This window comes from Girardinichthys multiradiatus, chromosome 21 (genome assembly GCF_021462225.1).
Source record: "Girardinichthys multiradiatus isolate DD_20200921_A chromosome 21, DD_fGirMul_XY1, whole genome shotgun sequence".
Lineage (NCBI taxonomy): Eukaryota > Metazoa > Chordata > Actinopteri > Cyprinodontiformes > Goodeidae > Girardinichthys > Girardinichthys multiradiatus.
The window spans coordinates 19750374-19769376 of record NC_061813.1 but is presented as its reverse complement, the minus strand read 5'-3'; the positions used below and the strand labels follow the sequence as shown (position 1 = coordinate 19769376).

At 39.6% G+C, this 19003-nt stretch overlaps 1 protein-coding gene across 8 annotated transcripts in view; it reads right to left on the bottom strand.

Moving 5' to 3' along the window:
- Positions 1 to 19003, bottom strand: part of pip4k2aa (phosphatidylinositol-5-phosphate 4-kinase, type II, alpha a) — a 34838-nt gene that overhangs the window by 7348 nt on the left and 8487 nt on the right. For 5 of the 8 annotated variants that reach the window (XR_007035683.1, XM_047349240.1, XM_047349242.1 and 2 more), the window contains exons 2-7: positions 9627 to 9724; positions 9382 to 9478; positions 7536 to 7688; positions 7041 to 7187; positions 6854 to 6892; positions 1558 to 1674 (exon numbers count right to left, since the gene is read on the bottom strand). Coding sequence is in view for 7 of the 8 variants with exons in the window: in XM_047349240.1 (XP_047205196.1) it covers positions 1558 to 1674; positions 6854 to 6892; positions 7041 to 7187; positions 7536 to 7688; positions 9382 to 9478; positions 9627 to 9724 (651 nt within the window). In the remaining variant the exon portion in view is untranslated. The remainder of the gene's footprint in view (positions 1 to 1557; positions 1675 to 6853; positions 6893 to 7040; positions 7188 to 7535; positions 7689 to 9381; positions 9479 to 9626; positions 9725 to 19003) is intronic. The other 3 variants (XM_047349244.1, XM_047349243.1, XM_047349245.1) reach the window with 3 other exon arrangements.

Genomic DNA, 19003 nt, shown 5'->3' with positions numbered 1-19003 from the left:
TGATGACCTAGTGTGAAAATATCACAGTATCATTTTGTTCACAAAATTTAACATATAAATGTATAATATGATCTTAAAGCTGTTATTTAAAACAAAACAAAAAAGAGAATCAAATCACACTGTTGCTAAAATAAAATTATTACATTTATTTACTTAGATTTTGAAACACATAGATTAAAAATAGTACAGCAAGCTGACATTAGCTGGGTAATAGCCAGGCTATCTGATAGGGTGGCTAGCCTGCAGGCGGCTGCTTTACAGACATACCACTCTCAGCTTGCCAACTGTGTCTTTAAAACAGAATTACCAGAATAAGAGTGATCGGTGGGGCTGCTTTAGATCTCACACCATGACTGTCCATGTTTTACGTGATCGGAATTATATCCCAGCAGCCAAACTCCACTGTACTGTAAATTAAAGTTTAACAGCCTTCTTTCAGGCTGCTGGCCAACAGTCCACAGCATAAGTGGGTGGGGGCTGGCTGGGTGGTTAGCTCTGTTTTACTCTACGCCTTATAGAGCCAAAGGAAATTCCAGACCCTTAGGCACTTCTTCTAAAATTTATTAAAATGATTTTAAACTGCAGAAATGATAAGATGGCAGCATTTAGAGATTTAAAAACCACTTTTTTTAAACCTTGGAGAAACCTTGATACTAGGGGTGCACCGATTGCCGTTTTTTGGCTGATCACCGATCTTTAAAAAACCTGACCTGTCAATTCCAATTTTGGTCGATATTTTTATAACTGACACTGTCAGGTGTTATAAGGTCACAATACACCTTCAAAGATCCAGTCTTCTTTTATTCAAAAACATTGAACAATACCTCTGAAACAATACAAACTTGTTTTAACTGCACATGAGGTAGTGCTCTCAAATATAAATGAAACGTTTAAGACATTGTAGCTCCTTTAGTCTTTAATTTTTCAGAAAAGAAACAAAACTTGCACAATTGGCTAGACAAGTAGATAAGATCGGCTTAACATGCAAGTATTGATCACCAATCTCCCAAACTTAAGGAAATCGGAGCCAATCAATGAGCTGGCCGATCAATCGGTGCACCCCTGGTTGATACCAGTAAACAACCCATGCCTAGCCTGTACTTATGACTTACTTTTGTATTGAGCACAAAAAAAGGAAACATCACTAAACTGTCTTTTAGGACAGACTAACTTTACTACATTTCTGATTTAGGGTGACTCTATTAAGAAGTATTTAGCATAACTATATGATATCAAAACACATTAGCTGTGGTTATAAAACTACCAGCTACATGAAGAAATTCTGAACAAAATTGTACTGAAATTATTTCTTGCACTCAGGTGTTTCAAATACATGTAAGTGGAACTGAGTTTCTGGAAAAACAGAGCAAAGAAAGTTGACTGTAGTTAGATGAAATACGTGCATATTATGGGCCTGAAATAGTGCATTGGTGTGGAGAATACGAGTAAAAGACAAAAAAAATAAATATCAGTTGCAAAAATAAATAAATATGTCTATCAGTGACAAAAGATCGGTTTAATAGATCATGCCTGATATATGAGCCCTGGTTCTCTTACATCTCTTACGTGTTTCATGGCACAGTAAAAGCGTGTGGCAATCCGTAGTGTTTGCAGCCTTTGCTGAACGTTACCAGATTTTTGCCGCGGGGGCACATCCTCTGGTGGGGGTGGCTGCTAGAGAAGGGGAGGGTGGGGTGAGGGAAGGATGGAAGGGATGGAGGAGAGAGGAGAAGAGAAGAAAGAAAAGAGGAAGGAAGTTGGAAGTAAAGGCAAAGTGTTTCAAATTTAACAGAGCACAATAGTTTTTTTTTTTTTTCTTTTCCTCATGGTGGAGGGTTGGAAAGGGCATCCCGAGAGCGACCTGCAAGAACTGATTCTGTACTGGCTCCAAAAGGTCCGTTAATCTCCAAGCAAGCTCATTCAGGAAATGAGGTAAGATTTTTGCTAAGAAAGAAATGAATAGATTTTTGCTATGCGTTATTAACTTTATAGGATTGTTTCCAAATGTCAGAGCAATATTCTTTACAAGAGTCTTTCTAGCCTGTTTCAATTGGTTTTCTAACCTTTTCCTGTCATAAAGCTTTCACAGAGAAAGCAAGCAACCGGGCAGTGCAAAGTCTAAAGAGGAAGGATCTGGACCAAGGTAGAGCAGGGAAACCAGTAACTATATTTGTATTACAAAGCTCTGCAGTCAGCAAAACATCTAAACAAGTGTGGTACTATTTCTAAGGGCTTCTAAGGGAAACAAATATAGTACACTCATTCATTTTGCCACATTAGACCCACATGCCTTCAACAGAGACACCAGCCGGTGCTGCAGTTACAAGAAAAAGGACCTTTACAGAAAGGGCATCTTAGGTGTCACCTTAACGAGAGACTAGCAGCCATTTAGGAAAATACATAAGCATCCTTCACATGGAACAATGCATAAAAACAGAAAGAAGTGCTCATGTATGTGAGGATCAACGATATGTCAAAGACGCATTTCTGCAGCTAACCACAGGCAACCGGTAGCTGGCATGAGCTGAAAAACCTGTCAAAGACAAGCTAGATATTGATTATGATACATTTAAAAAAGATTTAATCTGAAGTAAAAGAGGAAGTCACCAAACCAGCTGCTTTTTTTCCACAACTAAAACCAGAGACAGCAGCTACCAAATTTATTTGATGGAAAGAAAAATCCCAATTGTCATACTGTGTATGGCTTTAACAGGGACACGTTGACATCGTGCAAAAGAATGACGCTGATGCTTACACACATCGGAATGTGTTAAGAAATAATACCACTTTATAAAACGATGCAGAACATCATTATATACCATGCAGATACATGCATGAAGGGGAGAGGGCCATGCAGTTTGCAGAGTACCGTACCGTGCTTGTCGTTTGTGTGTGTAGTGCCTTTTGTTTTTTCCACATACACACAGCGTGCCGTCATAATAAAGCACATATCAAATGGCACGATTCAGATTATTCTTGATCTTAGTGGTGAGCTGTAGTGTGTGTGAATTTGACATTAGTTGGAGTGGATGTTAGTGTAATGCTTTGACAGCCAGGTGAAAAGTACAACTGTAGGATAACTGCTGCATCGTTGTGTACATGTGGACAGTAAATGTATGTGAAGCCGAGTCATTTGCAGGAGCCAACATTGAAGTGGCACGTCCTACAAAGCCTTTCTGTTTAGGATATGTTTGTACATCACCCTCCACAATTATCGGCACTGCTATGCATTAACCTTGTTTGCAAGTAGCCTGACCTTGCAAAATCCAATCTTTAATTTGGGTTCACTTATTCAGTGTGGAAGGAATCCTAGGTTAAGAAATACACATAAAAAAGATCCCCTCTATTAAGTAACAATTTACAGCATCTAACAAAAATGAGTACACCCCCCACATACTTGTAAATATTTAAGTATATATTTTAATGGGACAACACTGAAAATGTGAAACTTTGATACAATGTAAACTAGTCAGTGTACAGCTTCTATAACAGTGTAAATTTACTGTCCCTTCATTTGGACTTTTTTCCTTTGGGGTGTAATCACTTTTGTTGCCAGCAGTTTAGACATTAATGACTGTGTACTGAGTTATTTTGAGCAGCCTGCAAATTTACAGTTATACAAGCTGTACACTGACTACTTTACATTGTATCAAAGTGCCATATCTTCAGTGATGTCCCATGGAAAGGTAAAATATGTAAAAAATGTGAGTGAGGGGTGGACACACATTTCTAAGACACTGTATATATAAATAAATATAGCTGAATCATTTTTAATATTCAGGAAGTTTTAATTAGTCGTCAATCGCTTCATGGTTCCTGGACTTCAAATATGATGAGACACAGAAGCCCATTTCTCTTAGCTACTCTTCGAGAACATGCCATTTAGGTAAGACAGATAACTGTTGATCTTACTAGGAAACATCTGCTCATCTAAACGTGTCCATATTTACAATTATAGCAACATAATGCAGTAATGAACAGGGTGGACAAGCACTGAAGTTTATCTGAACCACCTCAGTGAAGAGGGTGCTAATGAAGGTAATAAAATCCTCCAAAACTTACTGTTGGAGACCAGCTGCAAGAAGTAGCAACTTAGGATCACCAAATCTCCATAATGACGATTAAACTCAGCAACATACAGACCAGTTGTTTGGATGGCCTGCTAGGAAAATAATTTATGTCTTTACATCCTAAATGTAAACAAGTGGACTTTGCTAACGTCTACTGGAACCATGTGCTTTGAGCTTTTGGCAAAATATAAAATAAAATTTAAAAACAAGTCATGCCCGCTCATGCCCACTGTTAGGCACGGTGGAGGATGTGTGATGCTGGGATTCTATTTCTCTTTCAGAGGCCCTTGGAACTGCGTTGCCGTTCACAGGATCATAAATGTTCTCAGATACTAATGCATTCTGAATGAATGTTTCTTGGCAACTGGCAAAGAAATCTAAGTGGTCAGTCAATGGATCTTTCAGAATTATAACAAATACATATGACTCCATATAAATGGCTCATCAGACACAACATGAACCATTTTCAATGACCAGTACCCAGACCTAAACCCTTTACAAAACCTGTGGGGTGAACTGAAGAGAAGTGTGGATAAGAAAGGACTGAGGACTCTGGGTGACCTACAGGGTGGGTCAGACTCCTTTGTTTGCCACAAACTTGTAAAAAGTCTGATTTTATACCTAAAAAAACATCAGGTTGCTCTACTTTTTTGAATGATATTCAGCTTCCTTAACAACCAATTTAAACATTTCAAGGCTTTTTGCCTATCTTCTAAAATTATAATTTGCTAATAATTGTGGAGGGCCCAGTAGGTAAGAACTAAGTCTCGTTACTTGGGATATTTCTGAGGGCATATCAACCCAAACAATTACTGAAACGCAAAAACCAAAAAAGTGAATCTTCTAAAATCAGTACGATGTAATCTTCTCACCAGTTTTCACACAAATGCATTACGTTGTTACTTCATCTCTATTGCTAGACAGTAAACTGGATTTCATAGACAGCTGTGCTGCTGAGAGAAAGAGGTCACACAGCTGTGTGTTAATTCCTCAGCTGCCCTGGCTTTCCACTCATTTGTTTTAACCCCATTGATGTTTTGTTTTCATTCCTCCAGCTGCAGAGGGCTAAATTTAGTTAGGAGATTCCCTGAGGTCTTCTACGCTTCATGGCCTGGTGCCCAACAACTCAGCTCCAGCAAAAAAAATAATAAAAAAGGTGGACAGCTCACAGCACAGAGGAGGAAACTGGCTACCTTACACAACCAATGGAAAAATCCTCCTCAGGACAATCATTCCCTCAAAATACTGCTAAGCCGTACCACCAAGTCACTGGTGTATGAGATAATGTCAGCAAAGAGCTCAGGTAAAAAAAAACCCAAAACAACAATTAGTGAATCACCAGTAAAAGGTTTCAAGGAATCACAATGAACCACAGAGTTCTCGCAATTTCTGAGGATCCATTTGTAAAAAATCTGTTCAATAGTCAAACTCCCTCCTCAGCATTATACTGAACAGAAACTCTCTTGCTCATATATATTCACACAAAACATAGGCACAGCCCAGTCAGATACACATAATCATTAAACATGAGCATACAGAAAGACTACTCAATCGAGACACAACATCTGACCGAGTAAGGTTCCTAAACATAAACCCAGACATACACAGTTCCACACCTCAGTCTTTCACACAGACAGCAAGCAGGGAACCTATGTGAGTTGCAGAAGCAAGGTTAGAGGGGATGAATGTAAATTAACGGGACACAAAAGGCATGCAGTGGCTGGAGAGGGGATGAGGTGGGTTCTGACTGAAGGAGATGGATGTTTTGCTGTCATGTCCACCCAAAGGAAGCAAAAGCAAACACCAGAGCTGTGATAGTCCGTCTGGGCGATGACAGCGGGCTTGGAGCTGTTTGAAGCTGTGTCGGTTTTTGACAACACTGGAAAATGCAGGTTGTTTTCTATCTCCACATGGTTTTGAACTGATGTGTAGCTCAATCAGGGCAATTATATCCTTACTGGTAAAATTTCTGTATTTACTCACTAAAAAGGTTAACTTTTATGACAGCTTCACAGCTTGATTTGATTTTATCACTTTTGAGAAGATTTAGAAAATGTCTGATAAATTGGTTTACTCTTAAAAAATGTTCAGAAAAGTTTTCTTGCGATTAAAACTGAACTTAACACAAAACGTAGGGAAAACTGTTTTGGTAAATTTTTTTCTTTGTTTTAACAAACTTCCTGGTAATAAATCAGAAACATCTGAAAAGTCTGTTTATTCCCTCTTAAATGATCACATTTGTAAGGAAAATGCATTTGTAGGTAAAGCAGCAGAATTCAGTATGATAAATTGCCAACATGTCCCATTTCTCCCTACCTTAGTCATCTCACCAATAACAGACACCAAACAAGAGACATAGGCTGTTTGGCAATGGCTGAGAGGATTTGGCAAGATTTTTATTTCAAAGGCATCTTTTCACTTTTTTGGCTGTGCTAGTTCCAGGACCAACAGCCTCTGTAGAGAGTGCAGCCAATTCACCACCAACTCCCAAGACAAAGCAAGTTTTTAAATGGGCGCAACCCTTATACTGAGCCTGCTGCTCAACCGACAAACACATTTTACTTAGAAATCAGGCACTATTTAAGGGGGAATAAACAGGCTTTCCAGCGGTGTACCACTTATTGTTACAACAAAGAAATAATCCACCAACATAAATGTCCTTACTTTTTGTGCGGGGCACATTATTCTGTTTGAAGCATATTATAAAAGGACAACCATGCCTGCGAAATGCTACAAATGTGTTTGTGTAACAGCTGGTCCTGGCTCATGGCAGGGGACTGTACCTTCTCCTTGTCACTGGCCTCTCTTGCCACTGTGGAACCCTACAGAAAGAAAAGGCAGCTTTGTGACAAAACAGTCTTGACACTTTTGAAAAGGCAAATACGCAATTAGAAGAAACAAACCCCAAATACTTTTAACAGAAGGTGTTTTTTGTTCTTGCATTGCTTTTCCCTAGGTCCTCCTTCCTACCTTTAGATCATACTTTTTGTAGACAGAAAGGCGGTGGGAGAAGACATTGCGAGTGACAATCATGTAGGTCTCGTCTCCATCCACTGTGAAACGGTACATCCCCAGAAACTGAGGCAGTAGGGTGTTGCCATGGCACTCCACAATAAACTACCAAAAGAGAGTGGAGAATACAAATTTAGGGCCCCTGTAGATATGAGGGCCACTGGGGCTTTTGCTATAAAGGCTCATAGGAAAACTGTACTCTGACAACTTTCATTGGTTCCTGAGACAACCCTCGTAAAATATAAAAATAAGGAATAAAATTTTAAATGTTAAATGACTGCAATGTGGCCAAAAGCTCTGAACAACTCTTTATAAAACAGTAAGAGAACAACAACTTACATTTATGAAATTTTCAATATGCTGAAAAGCAATTCTTTGTAGACACTTCTTAGAATCATAGGAAACCAAGAAAAATAATTGTGTTTCTCCTAAAGGAAGAAAACCCTTTTTCACCTGATGGTATTTCTTTAAAATGTTGTGCATCTCAGCCACATCTTCACTGCTGATGGTCTTGATGACGTAGCGCTTATCGTAAGAAGTATGAAAGCGGGCCCCACTGCGACCCTGGGCCTCGCTGTTCAACGGAGCACTGCGAGTCAGGGAGTTCTGACGACACGGAACAAAGGGAACAAGTTTAAACAGAACCGTTACTTCTGGATAATTCGACCAAACATCTTTAGCTGACGTTTTACTATCTGGGCTGTAGATTTAACCAAATATGGTGCCTTGCAAAAGTATTCACACCCCCTAAACTCCTACACATTCAGTGACATTACAACCACAAACTTCAATGTAATTTATATGAAAGATCGACGCAAATATGCTCATAATGGAACTAAAGAGTAAGCGTACATGATCTCTGAACTTTATGCAAATACAAATCTGAAAAGTGTAGCATACATTTGTCTTCAGCACTAAGCCAATACTTTGTGGAACCACCTTTAACTACAGTTGCAGCTGCCCAGTATGTCTCTACCAGCTTTGGGTATTTTGGCCATTCGTCTTTGCAAAATAGCTTAAGCTCAGTCAGATAGAGCACCTGTGGACATCAATTTTACCACTGTTGTGAACCTTCACCCCAGTGTTACATCTTCTACAGCCTCTGACAGGGTTTCCTCCCACAGCATGATGCTGCTACCAGTACGTTTCACCATGGAGAGTGCTTTCACAGTGATGTGCAGTGTTAGTTTTTTTGCATGCTGGCCACAAAGTTAAATTTGAGTCTCATCTACCCAGAGCACCTGTTTCACATAAAATCCCAATAAAATGTATTGAAGTGTGTGGTTGTGAAGGGGAAAAAAAAAACTTTAAGGGGGTATGAATATTTTTCAAAAGATACTGGATAGAGAAAACTCTAAAAAGTATCAGAACCAGTCCTGACCTGTCATAACTGAACCGATGAAACTGTAAGACTTATAAACAATACCGCACTACTAGTGTCTTTAGCTGAAGCTCACAATCCATAATGTCCTTGATCTACCTATGTCTCACTACCTCCCACGCAGCAGTCTAAACACATGAGATTCTGACCCCTGTACGTGCTGCCTGTTCAAAGCAACACATATAGAGGCAAACAGCTGCTGTACAGACTTTGGAGTCCAAAGTAACATGATCCAGCATCTCCTGGCTCAATCCCTCATTCACCAGGTCCTTTCCTTCTCTTAAAACTTTTAAAATAATCTTTTAGAAACTTTTCTTGGAGTTTTTCTAGTAGTTCACTACACATCTCCAACTGGATTTAACATTTTATGGGAGGGGAAAAAAGACCATTACATTTGGTACTTTAGGTACTCTTCTAAATATTTACTTGACATTGTTATCAACTGGTGGTTACAACAAACATGGTTAATTAAAAACGGAGATTAAACATAGTAATTAGGAAGACATCAACAAAGAGAAGACGAAAACAAACAAAGAAACCCATAAACTTTATGTTTAAACCCTACAGGGAAGAAACGTAGTAACTTCTACTCTTCCTTTGGACTGGGAAGCTACCCATTTACACCAACTGAATCCTAAAGTAAACATGGAGGGAGGACAGCTGGACTGCGCTGGAACACAATGACCTCCACATACTGCCAAATCACTGACTGCACTGGGAAACGGGGGCCTACTAGGAAAGTGGGAAAAACAAAATCAACGAACTGCAAAATTGGACCCCAAACAGCAGAGAAAAAGCACACTGGCGGTACTTCAGTCATGATCTACACTATCTGGCAGCCTCCTACCTATTCAGATTGATCAGGTAATTTAAGGATCAAAAAGAAGAAATGTAAACAGTTTGTAAATCAGTTTGTACCGAGAAATCCTGATCGTCAATACCAAACCTCTCTCTGAGGTTCCGAAACACGAGGGGGCAGTACTCCTTGAATTTGAAATGGCTCGGCATGTTCTCTCTGTATACACAGAAACAAAACAAATCAGGGAATGCAGAGCATCGATCCTGCGATGGTGCAAGTCTGAAATATGTTCTTTAGTCTTGTAACATTTCAAGAGATGGTAGACATCTCTTACTAGATCATTGTAACATATAAAACATCTTACTTGTTAAAGAGGTGGTTGTCCACTTTAATCTTAGAATAGGCCTTGAAGTCATCCGGCATGAGCATGATGGGAACCTGAACGTGGCTTAGCTCGTTAATCTGTGAAGATAAACAAAGAAGATCATCGGTAGGAGATCACAGGACACAACATATTTACACTAAAGAAAATCATAAAATTTAAGACAGTTGGCTCGCTCCAAGACAAGCAACCAGGAAGCCAGACGAAGGCTATGTTCACACTGCAGGTCCTGATAATCAATTCCAATTGTTTGCTTGAGTTAGATTTTATTTTTGTGTGGTCATTCAAACTGCTAATTAAATGCGACCGCCATGAGACTGCAGTCTGAACGGTTCACAATCCCACAGCGACCTGCATGACGTCACACAGCAGCACTGTTTACGTAAGTAACAATGGATGCCAGCGGCTCTTTGTTAATAAGCCGTTGAGCAACGGGAGCCGACATTATTATGACCACATCATAACAAGGTGAAGAAAGGTAAAAATGAAGAGCTGGAATCACAGGGGGAAAAAAACACAGAGGTCAATACATTTATCTGCTTGAACAAAATCCATTTGCCAAAACTAGTAAGCCTGACAGAGGGGAAATCTTGCCCCATTAAACTGCTGCTTGGGACGCATTAAAAAGCACCAACACAGGAATTCTGAAAAATGACATAAACTGTCTCTTTCAACTTATAAAAGCGGTTTATGAAGCAACATTTTAGATCTCAAAAGTCATTTTAACAGTGGTTAGTGCAAAGGTTGCTGTTTTAACACATTCACATGACAACGTATTCATTACTGCTGATGATTCTAGAAAGATAAGGATCTCAGTGTGACCTGGTATTGGTCAGGCTGCTCACATTTCCAATAAAAGTATGCTTTACTACTTTGCCTGTGAACCACAGATCAATAAAGAGAGGCATCAGCCTGATCACAACCCTGCACAGGACTAAGCAACAGTGGAATATGAATGAATGAATGAATGAATGAAGATGCTGTAGCCCAGAAAGATGCCTGTGTCAATTATAGTATCTCTGATAACCAAGCATTGAATTCTAAAAGCTCCAACTTGTTGGGCCAGTATTTCTTTTTCATTTTAGTCAAAGCAGGAAGTCCCAAAGTTATTATTAGGACTTAGAGAAAGGCCTTTAGTGAGCGAGTTCAGGCCTGGATGAATCTCCTCGTCTAAGCTCTTGGTATGATGAGAAGTCTACAAATCGGCCCAGAACTGTTGAAGTTTAGAGGATTTTTAAATAGATGTACTAAAACAGGATGGAGGCTTGCAAGTAAGAAAAAAAAAAAAACGTCCGTCTCATTGATGTACGCGAGGCAGTAAGATGTTTTTCTGTGGGCCAAATGGGTAGGGGCCATTATCTGTGCTGTAAGGCTGATATGTTTTGCTTTTTAGGCTAAGCTATGTTAGGACAAGACTATGTCTTGTCAGGGGTTAATGTGGTGACATTATAATTACAATTACAAACGGAGCAAAACTTTTTGGCCGAGGACAGTTGCAACAAAGAATGTAATAACTAAAAAGTCAGTCAGTCATTTTCTACCGCTTATTCCATAGTGGGTCACGGGGGAGCCGGCGCCTATCTCCAGCAGTCTATGGGCGAGAGGCGGGGTACACCCTGGACAGGTCGCCAGTCCATCGCAGGATAAATAAAATGTGATTCTTAAAATTATTTTTGCCTTACTCAGCTGTGCAAGTACACTCAAAGCCTGTTTATTCATAGTAAATGTGATGGTCTTCCAAACTCAACAACTAATCAATACTGACCACAATAAATTGTGATACGGATTTTTGTAATAATCAAAAGCCCCAGTCAAAACTACTAGCCTTGAAAATGACAATAATTGCATTAAATTAGACTTAGACAATTCTAGCTGGCAATGCTCCACATTGCTGCATTACGTAGACCTGACATTTGTTATGACAGCAGGTACAGCTTGATAAACATATGACGCATGTGTGCTTGTCTCTGTGCATGTTTCTTTGTGGTGGCCTGCAGGCAAGAATGCTGGCAGGCGGCTTTGTTAGCTTTCTATTAATAACCTCACATTTCAGCAAGTGTTTTTTAAATACTCCTGAACCAAAAATGCTCTAGCCGTCAGGCTCTTACACGCTACAAACTCAAAGTTTTTATACAATATGTGGTCATTTAAAATGTAGGAGGCTTTGGTTTGATGCTTATTAATTTATGTATCAAACTTATTTGAATGAATTTATATATTGGATTTATTTATTTATTGTTTTACACATGATCCACTCTTCATCTTAGATCACGGTTTATGATCATGTTAGTTTGTCTGTTCTGCTTTTTATCAAGAACAGAGCAGAACAGAAGTAAAATTTGGAATTTGGCTCAACAATCAAACTTCTTTGGACTGAATGGCAAACCTTAAATCTGAGTTAGTAAAAATGCTTTCCTGCCCTGGCGTTAACATGTACAATGCCATACTGAAACACAAAAGCTTCAGCACGACCATTCACACCTGCCATTAAAATCCGTCCTGTGTAACTGGATCTGAGTCACCTGCCCTACATGCTCACATTCTGACACGACTGGGTGAACACAACCGCAGGTTCCTAAACCAGCTTCAGAAACAAGAACGAACATCACTTTTGAAATGAACCAATCGGCCGGCCAAAGATCGGCATCGGCCAACCTTCCGTCGATCAGAGCTGATTGACACCCCCCGTCCCATTGGGATAGCTTCTACTTCATTTATAGAATACCCAAACGCCCATTTGTTGCCATCTGACCTTAAGTACTACCAGCTGACCCACTCTCTTCCAATCTAGCTCTTTGGAGGAACACGGCTGCAACTTTTGTTAAAATTGAGAAAATAAAAGATCAATTCCTAGATTTTTATGTTGACAAAAAGAAGTCATGTCAGTGCATTAATATAGCCAATGTCATCAATTAAGTGGACTAGTTGAAGCAGCCTTAGAAAAAAAGACTACTATACCAACAAAAAAAGGAAGTGCAGCCCGCAGCAGCTCAACCACATGAGTGTCATGAAATGAAACCACAGAGAATAGGAAGAGAGCATGGAAAAAAAAAGAAGAAAGAAAAACTAAACAATATGCAGCAAGCAGCAAAAGATATAGAAATGAAAACACTGGAGTGGCGTCGTCAACAGATGCCATATCCGAGTATGTTTCAGCACCCTCGAGTGACAGGCACTGACGTCACGCTGGGTGTTAGAAAACAGATGCATCCTTGGTACTCAGTAGGGAGATGTCACCTAATCAACAAGGCTGTGTTTTACACATGAGCAGAGACAATGCCTAACAATATATGCAGATATCCAAGTCTGTGAGGCCTGCATTGCACAATCCTTGACATAAATAGAAGCAGACATTAAGCTACAATGAAAATATTTCTTGAATAAAGGGAAGACAAGGTTCTCAACACTAAAGTTAAAAAAGCATCACATCTGTTGCCCTGACTATTTTTGTACCATTACCGGTTTTAGTAACAAATGTCCCCATTTCATCCTTTGAATTTTTCTACTTCAAAACCTTGAAAGAGTAGTTTCGGTGAGCGTCTTTATCAAAATGACCCACTGTAAAAGTCTGGTTTGGATAATAAGCCGTTCAAACAATGGTTGCTAAACACTGTTTAATGTTGCTCTTTAAATTATGTGGTTAAATAAGTACAGAAATCTTAGGGTTGTGGGGGGAGTAGCTTCTACAATTAACAAACTCATGTGTGTCTCTGCTCATCCTCCTCCAGTTATCAAACTTGCAGACAAAATTTCACACCGCCACTTCCTTCTCGTCTCCATGGCAATGAAGACTGGTTTTCCGGCCCAGGGTGAAGCAACTCTGCTATGTTGCTCCATTGGACAGGAAGTTAGTGAGAAAGAGCATGCTCAGTCAGCACATGGCAGAACGTTGTTTTTCTGAACATTGACTTGAGCTGATAACACCATGCAGAGAACTGAGAGGACAGAGATCTTACTTCTTGAGGTGGCAAATGACTAATCAGAACTGGAGGGAGACAGAGGAAAGCTATGGCTCTGAACTTTATTCTTCATTTGTCTGATTTCTGATAATCGGTTACTGTTATTTAATGTGTTATCACACATATAAGTACATTTGTTCATTCATATAATGTGCATACCAACTTCCTCCTAATCTAAACCTATTAAAGAAATAAAGAAGTATCACTATCTGTACGTTTCAAACAAAATACCAGCAGCTGTTAAATCTGTAGTTAAAAAAGATTGCTCTACTGATATGTGCGAAAATATCTGAAAAATCAGGGCGTGAGGTTTTGTGGGGGGGGGGGGGGGGGGGGGGGGGCGATGGGTGTTAAACAAAACAGTTTCACAATATGGCCACAAAACAACCAATCAAATAGCAATTGGTTCACAAATGACCCAATCAAGCCAGCAACATCCAACAATAATGTAGACTCACAGAAATAAATTGGTATGGCAGGCTTTATCCACTTTACACCTACTTGCCAACTCTGCTACACGCTCTTTTGGCAGCTCAAAAGCATAACAGATGCTGGTCAATTTCAACCACCTGACTTGCATGTAAACACTACCAAGGCTGGGAGAAAGGGCATAGGGTTTGAATTTAGAGGTTTATGTAAAATATGTGAACTTAACAGCTATTATTTCCTAACATTTACTGTGAATAAGCCAATGAAAGCGTCAGAAAAATGTTTTTTTTTTCTTTACTGTAAAATTCTTTACCAGTCTTATTATTATGATAAGACTGATAAAAACAAAAAAGGGCAAATATTTTAAAATAAGTTTAGATTTATGCCTTAAATACATTTCTGGAAGTAGACACTACCAATATTCCATCGAGCTATCAGCTTCTGAGCAAAACGTGATAAATCGGTTCTTGACAGGAACTGGATAATATCTTATTCACTCAGTAACAGCATCCACACCAAAGTGTTTTGTTGTCAAACAAATTCTAATTTCTGATTTGGGGCTGGTCAGAAACAAAAAAAAACCCTGATATTTATCAGAGTAAATATTCTCATCTGGCTCTAATGTAAATAATCTAGTGATATAAATAATCTGGTAATGCCCTGGTATTGATAACTAACTAACTTACAGGTCTTACAGGCCTTTGAACAAGGGGCTTAAATTTGGAGCAGCAAAAAACAAGATTGTGATCTGATTTGCCTAGAGGTGGTCATGCTTTGGAGATGTATGAATCCTTGACATTTGCATAAATTGATAACTACTGTCACCTATCAGGTTCTCACAGTGCTCTATAAAAAAAATTATTATAGCGGATGCTGGTGTACAATATCTCTATGTGTTGGTTACTGCACACTGAATAAAACAAATAAAAAAAATCAACTAAATGTGGAATATAGAGTGTTAAATTGTGATAAAAGACAAAGCATCCCCAACACTAGAACCCAGACATTGGCCATCCTTCCACCTGACAGAAATGGCCATCAGTTTATTATTTGCCTTTTGTATCGGAAAGAAAAGCCCAATCTTAAAGAAATTCTGAAATACTGCAACAAAACACCAATAACAGGTGTAAAAATAAATTTTAAAGGCTGCATCATGCATCAGATGTCACAATTGAAACCTTAACGTTTGGTAGAGACCATATAAGAATAATGTATGCATATCACTGCTTAATTTCAAGGAAGGTACCATCTGAATTTTTGCCATTATATATCATTAAAAAAAAACATCTGAATTTTTCTCTGCATTTTGTACATAACACTGCACTATATATTAGAAACAAAAATTCACTAGCCCACGTGGATCCTCTTTACAAATTAGCCATGAACAGTACTGCATCAGGCAGCAACCTAACATTTGCTTTATATCATTGCCTAGTTTTTTTTTAAAAGGCTATGTATAGATATACATTGAATAAGTGGAGCACAGCATGCAATCATTGAGTATCTTTGTCCTGAAAAAAAAAAAAGAAGTTAATCATCAAGAGCAACAGCAATTAAAAACGTGTTTTATTGAGACCGAGACTAGAATGACATCAAAAGATACCTTGACGCATTTCAGTCTTCCCCTCAGTGTATGGGGAAGTGAGGTAAAACCTTTCCTTGTTTTTTTACCCAGAATCACCAGAAATATTAGTGCTGAGTCACTCCTGAAGATATTTATAGCACCCTCCATCCCATGCAATACACAGAATGAGACATAGCTACGTCAATTAAGACAGAGACACAGAAAAGAAAAGGAAGAGAGGAGAGCTGTGACTTTACGGGGCCTTGCAAAAGTGTCCTCCACACACCCTTGGCTTTTTACCTATTTTTTCACATTCCAACCTGTAATTTAAATTTTTCTTAATCTTATTTTATGTGATGGATCTGCACAAAATAGTCTAAGTTGGGGAAGTGAAAATTATATCTAAATAAAAAAGAATTTAAAAAAATAAGAAAATTAGCATGTGTACAGGTCCTTCTCAAAATATTAGCATATTGTGATAAAGTTAATTATTTTCCATAATGTAATGATGAAAATTTAACATTCATATATTTTAGATTAATTGCACACTAACTGAAATATTTCAGGTCTTTTATTGTCTTAATACGGATGATTTTGGCATACAGCTCATGAAAACCCAAAATTCCTATCTCACAAAATTAGCATATCATTAAAAGGGTCTCTAAACGAGCTATGAACCTAATCATCTGAATCAACGAGTTAACTCTAAACACCTGCAAAAGATTCCTGAGGCCTTTAAAACTCGCAGCCTGGTTCATCACTCAAAACCCCAATCATGGGTAAGACTGCTGACCTGACTGCTGTCCAGAAGGCCACTATTGACACTCTCAAGCAAGAGGGTAAGACACAGAAAGACATTTCTGAACGAATAGGCTGTTCCCAGCGTGCTGTATCAAGGCACCTCAGTGGGAAGTCTGTGGGAAGGAAAAAGTGTGGCAGAAAATGCTGCACAACGAGAAGAGGTGACCGGACCCTGAGGAAGATTGTGGAGAAGGGCCGATTCCAGACCTTGGGGGACCTGTGGAAGCAGTGGACTGAGTCTCGAGTAGAAACATCCAGAGCCACCATGCACAGGCGTGTGCAGGAAATGGGCTACAGGTGCCGCATTCCCCAGGTCAAGCCACTTTTGAACCAGAAACAGCGGCAGAAGCGCCTGACCTGGGCTACAGAGAAGCAGCACTGGACTGTTGCTCAGTGGTCCAAAGTACTTTTTTCGGATGAAAGCAAATTCTGCATGTCATTCGGAAATCAAGGTGCCAGAGTCTGGAGGAAGACTGGGGAGAAGGAAATGCCAAAATCCCAGAAGTCCAGTGTCAAGTACCACAGTCAGTGATGGTCTGGGGTGCCGTGTCAGCTGCTGGTGTTGGTCCACTGTGTTTTATCAAGGGCAGGGTCAATGCAGCTAGCTATCAGGAGATTTTGGAGCACTTCATGCTTCCATCTGCTGAAAAGCTTTATGGAGATGAAGATTTTATTTTTCAGCACGACCTGGCACCTGCTCACAGTGCCAAAACCACTGGTAAATGGTTTACTGACCATGGTATCACTGTGCTCAATTGGCCTGCCAACTCTCCAGACCTGAACCCCATAGAGAATCTGTGGGATATTGTGAAGAGAACGTTGAGAGACTCAAGACCCAACACTCTGGATGAGCTAAAGGCCGCTATCGAAGCATCCTGGGCCTCCATAAGACCTCAGCAGTGCCACAGGCTGATTGCCTCCATGCCACGCCGCATTGAAGCAGTCATTTCTGCAAAAGGATTCCCGACCAAGTATTGAGTGCATAACTGTACATGATTATTTGAAGGTTGACGTTTTTTGTATTAAAAACACTTTTCTTTTATTGGTCGGATGAAATATGCTAATTTTGTGAGATAGGAATTTTGGGTTTTCATGAGCTGTATGCCAAAATCATCTGTATTAAGACAATAAAAGACCTGAAATATTTCAGTTAGTGTGCAATGAATCTAAAATATATGAATGTTAAATTTTCATCATTACATTATGGAAAATAATGAACTTTATCACAATATGCTAATATTTTGAGAAGGACCTGTATATGTTTCCATCCCCTTGGCTATGAAGCCCCTATAAAGTTCTTGTGGAACCAGTTACCTTCAAAAGTCACATATCAGTGAAATGAAGTCTACTTGTGTGCAATTAAAGTGTCACATGATCTGTCAGTATAAACACAGCTTTTCTGAAAGGCTGCAACACCACTAAGCAAGAGGCATCACACCATGAAGACCAAGGAGATCTCCAAACAAGTCAGGGACAAGGTTGTTGAGAAGAACAAGTCAGGGTGGGGTTATAAAGAAATATCCAAATATCTGATGTTCCCCTGGAAGACCACCAAACGCATCATCTTTAAATAGAAAGCACATGGTACCACAACAAACCTGCCATGAGAGGGCCGTTCACCAAAAGTCACATATCGGGCAAGAAGGGCATTAATCAGAGAGGCACAGAGACCAAAGAAAACCCTGAGGGAGTTGCAGAGTTTCACAGCAGAGACTGGCGTATCTGTCCACAGGACCACAATGAGCCGTACACGCCATAGAGTACATGCCATAGAAATAAATCACTTTGTTAAAAATAAGAGGGCATGTTTTGTGTTTGCCAAAAGGCATGTGGGCAATTTCCCGAATGTATGGAGAGAGGTGCTCTGGTGAGATGAGACTAAAAATGAACTTCCAGCCACCAAGGAAAACGTCATGTCTGGCGCAAACCCAATCCATCCAATCACCCAAGAACACCATCCCGACAGTGAAACATGGTGGTGGCAGCATCATGCTGTGAGGATGTTTTTCAGCAGGATGAACTGGGAAACTGGTCTGAGTAGAGGGAAAGAGGGGTGGTGCTGAATACAGGGATATTTTTGAGCAAAACCTGTGTCAATTGGCCAGTGATTTGAGATTGGGACGAAGGTTCACCTTTCAGCAGGACAATGACCAGAAGCGTACTGCTAAAGCAAAACTCGAGTGATTAAATAGGAAAAATTTAAATGTGTTGGAATGGCCAGAGTCCAGGCCTCAATCCAACTGAGAATCTGTGGTTAGAAGATGGCTGTTTGGCCTTGAGGAATGGGCAAAAAATCCCAGTGGCAAGATTGTAGAGACTTATCCAAGGTGACTTGTAGCTATAATTGCTGCAAAAGGAGGCTCTACAAAGTACTAACTTTAGGAGGTGTGAACAGCAGGGGTCGCGTTACCAAATATTTTTCGTTTTTCACCGTAAGGCCATCTGTCATTTCGACAGATTGCAATTCACACCCCTGGCCACTTGGTGGCGAAGTAGCATATTAATTAGCTGTTTTCTCACTTGATACGTGACCTTAATGGCTTCACTCAGAAAAATGTCAGGGCAGCTGAATGTCCAAAGTTTCTTCAAAAAGCCCAATAACGACG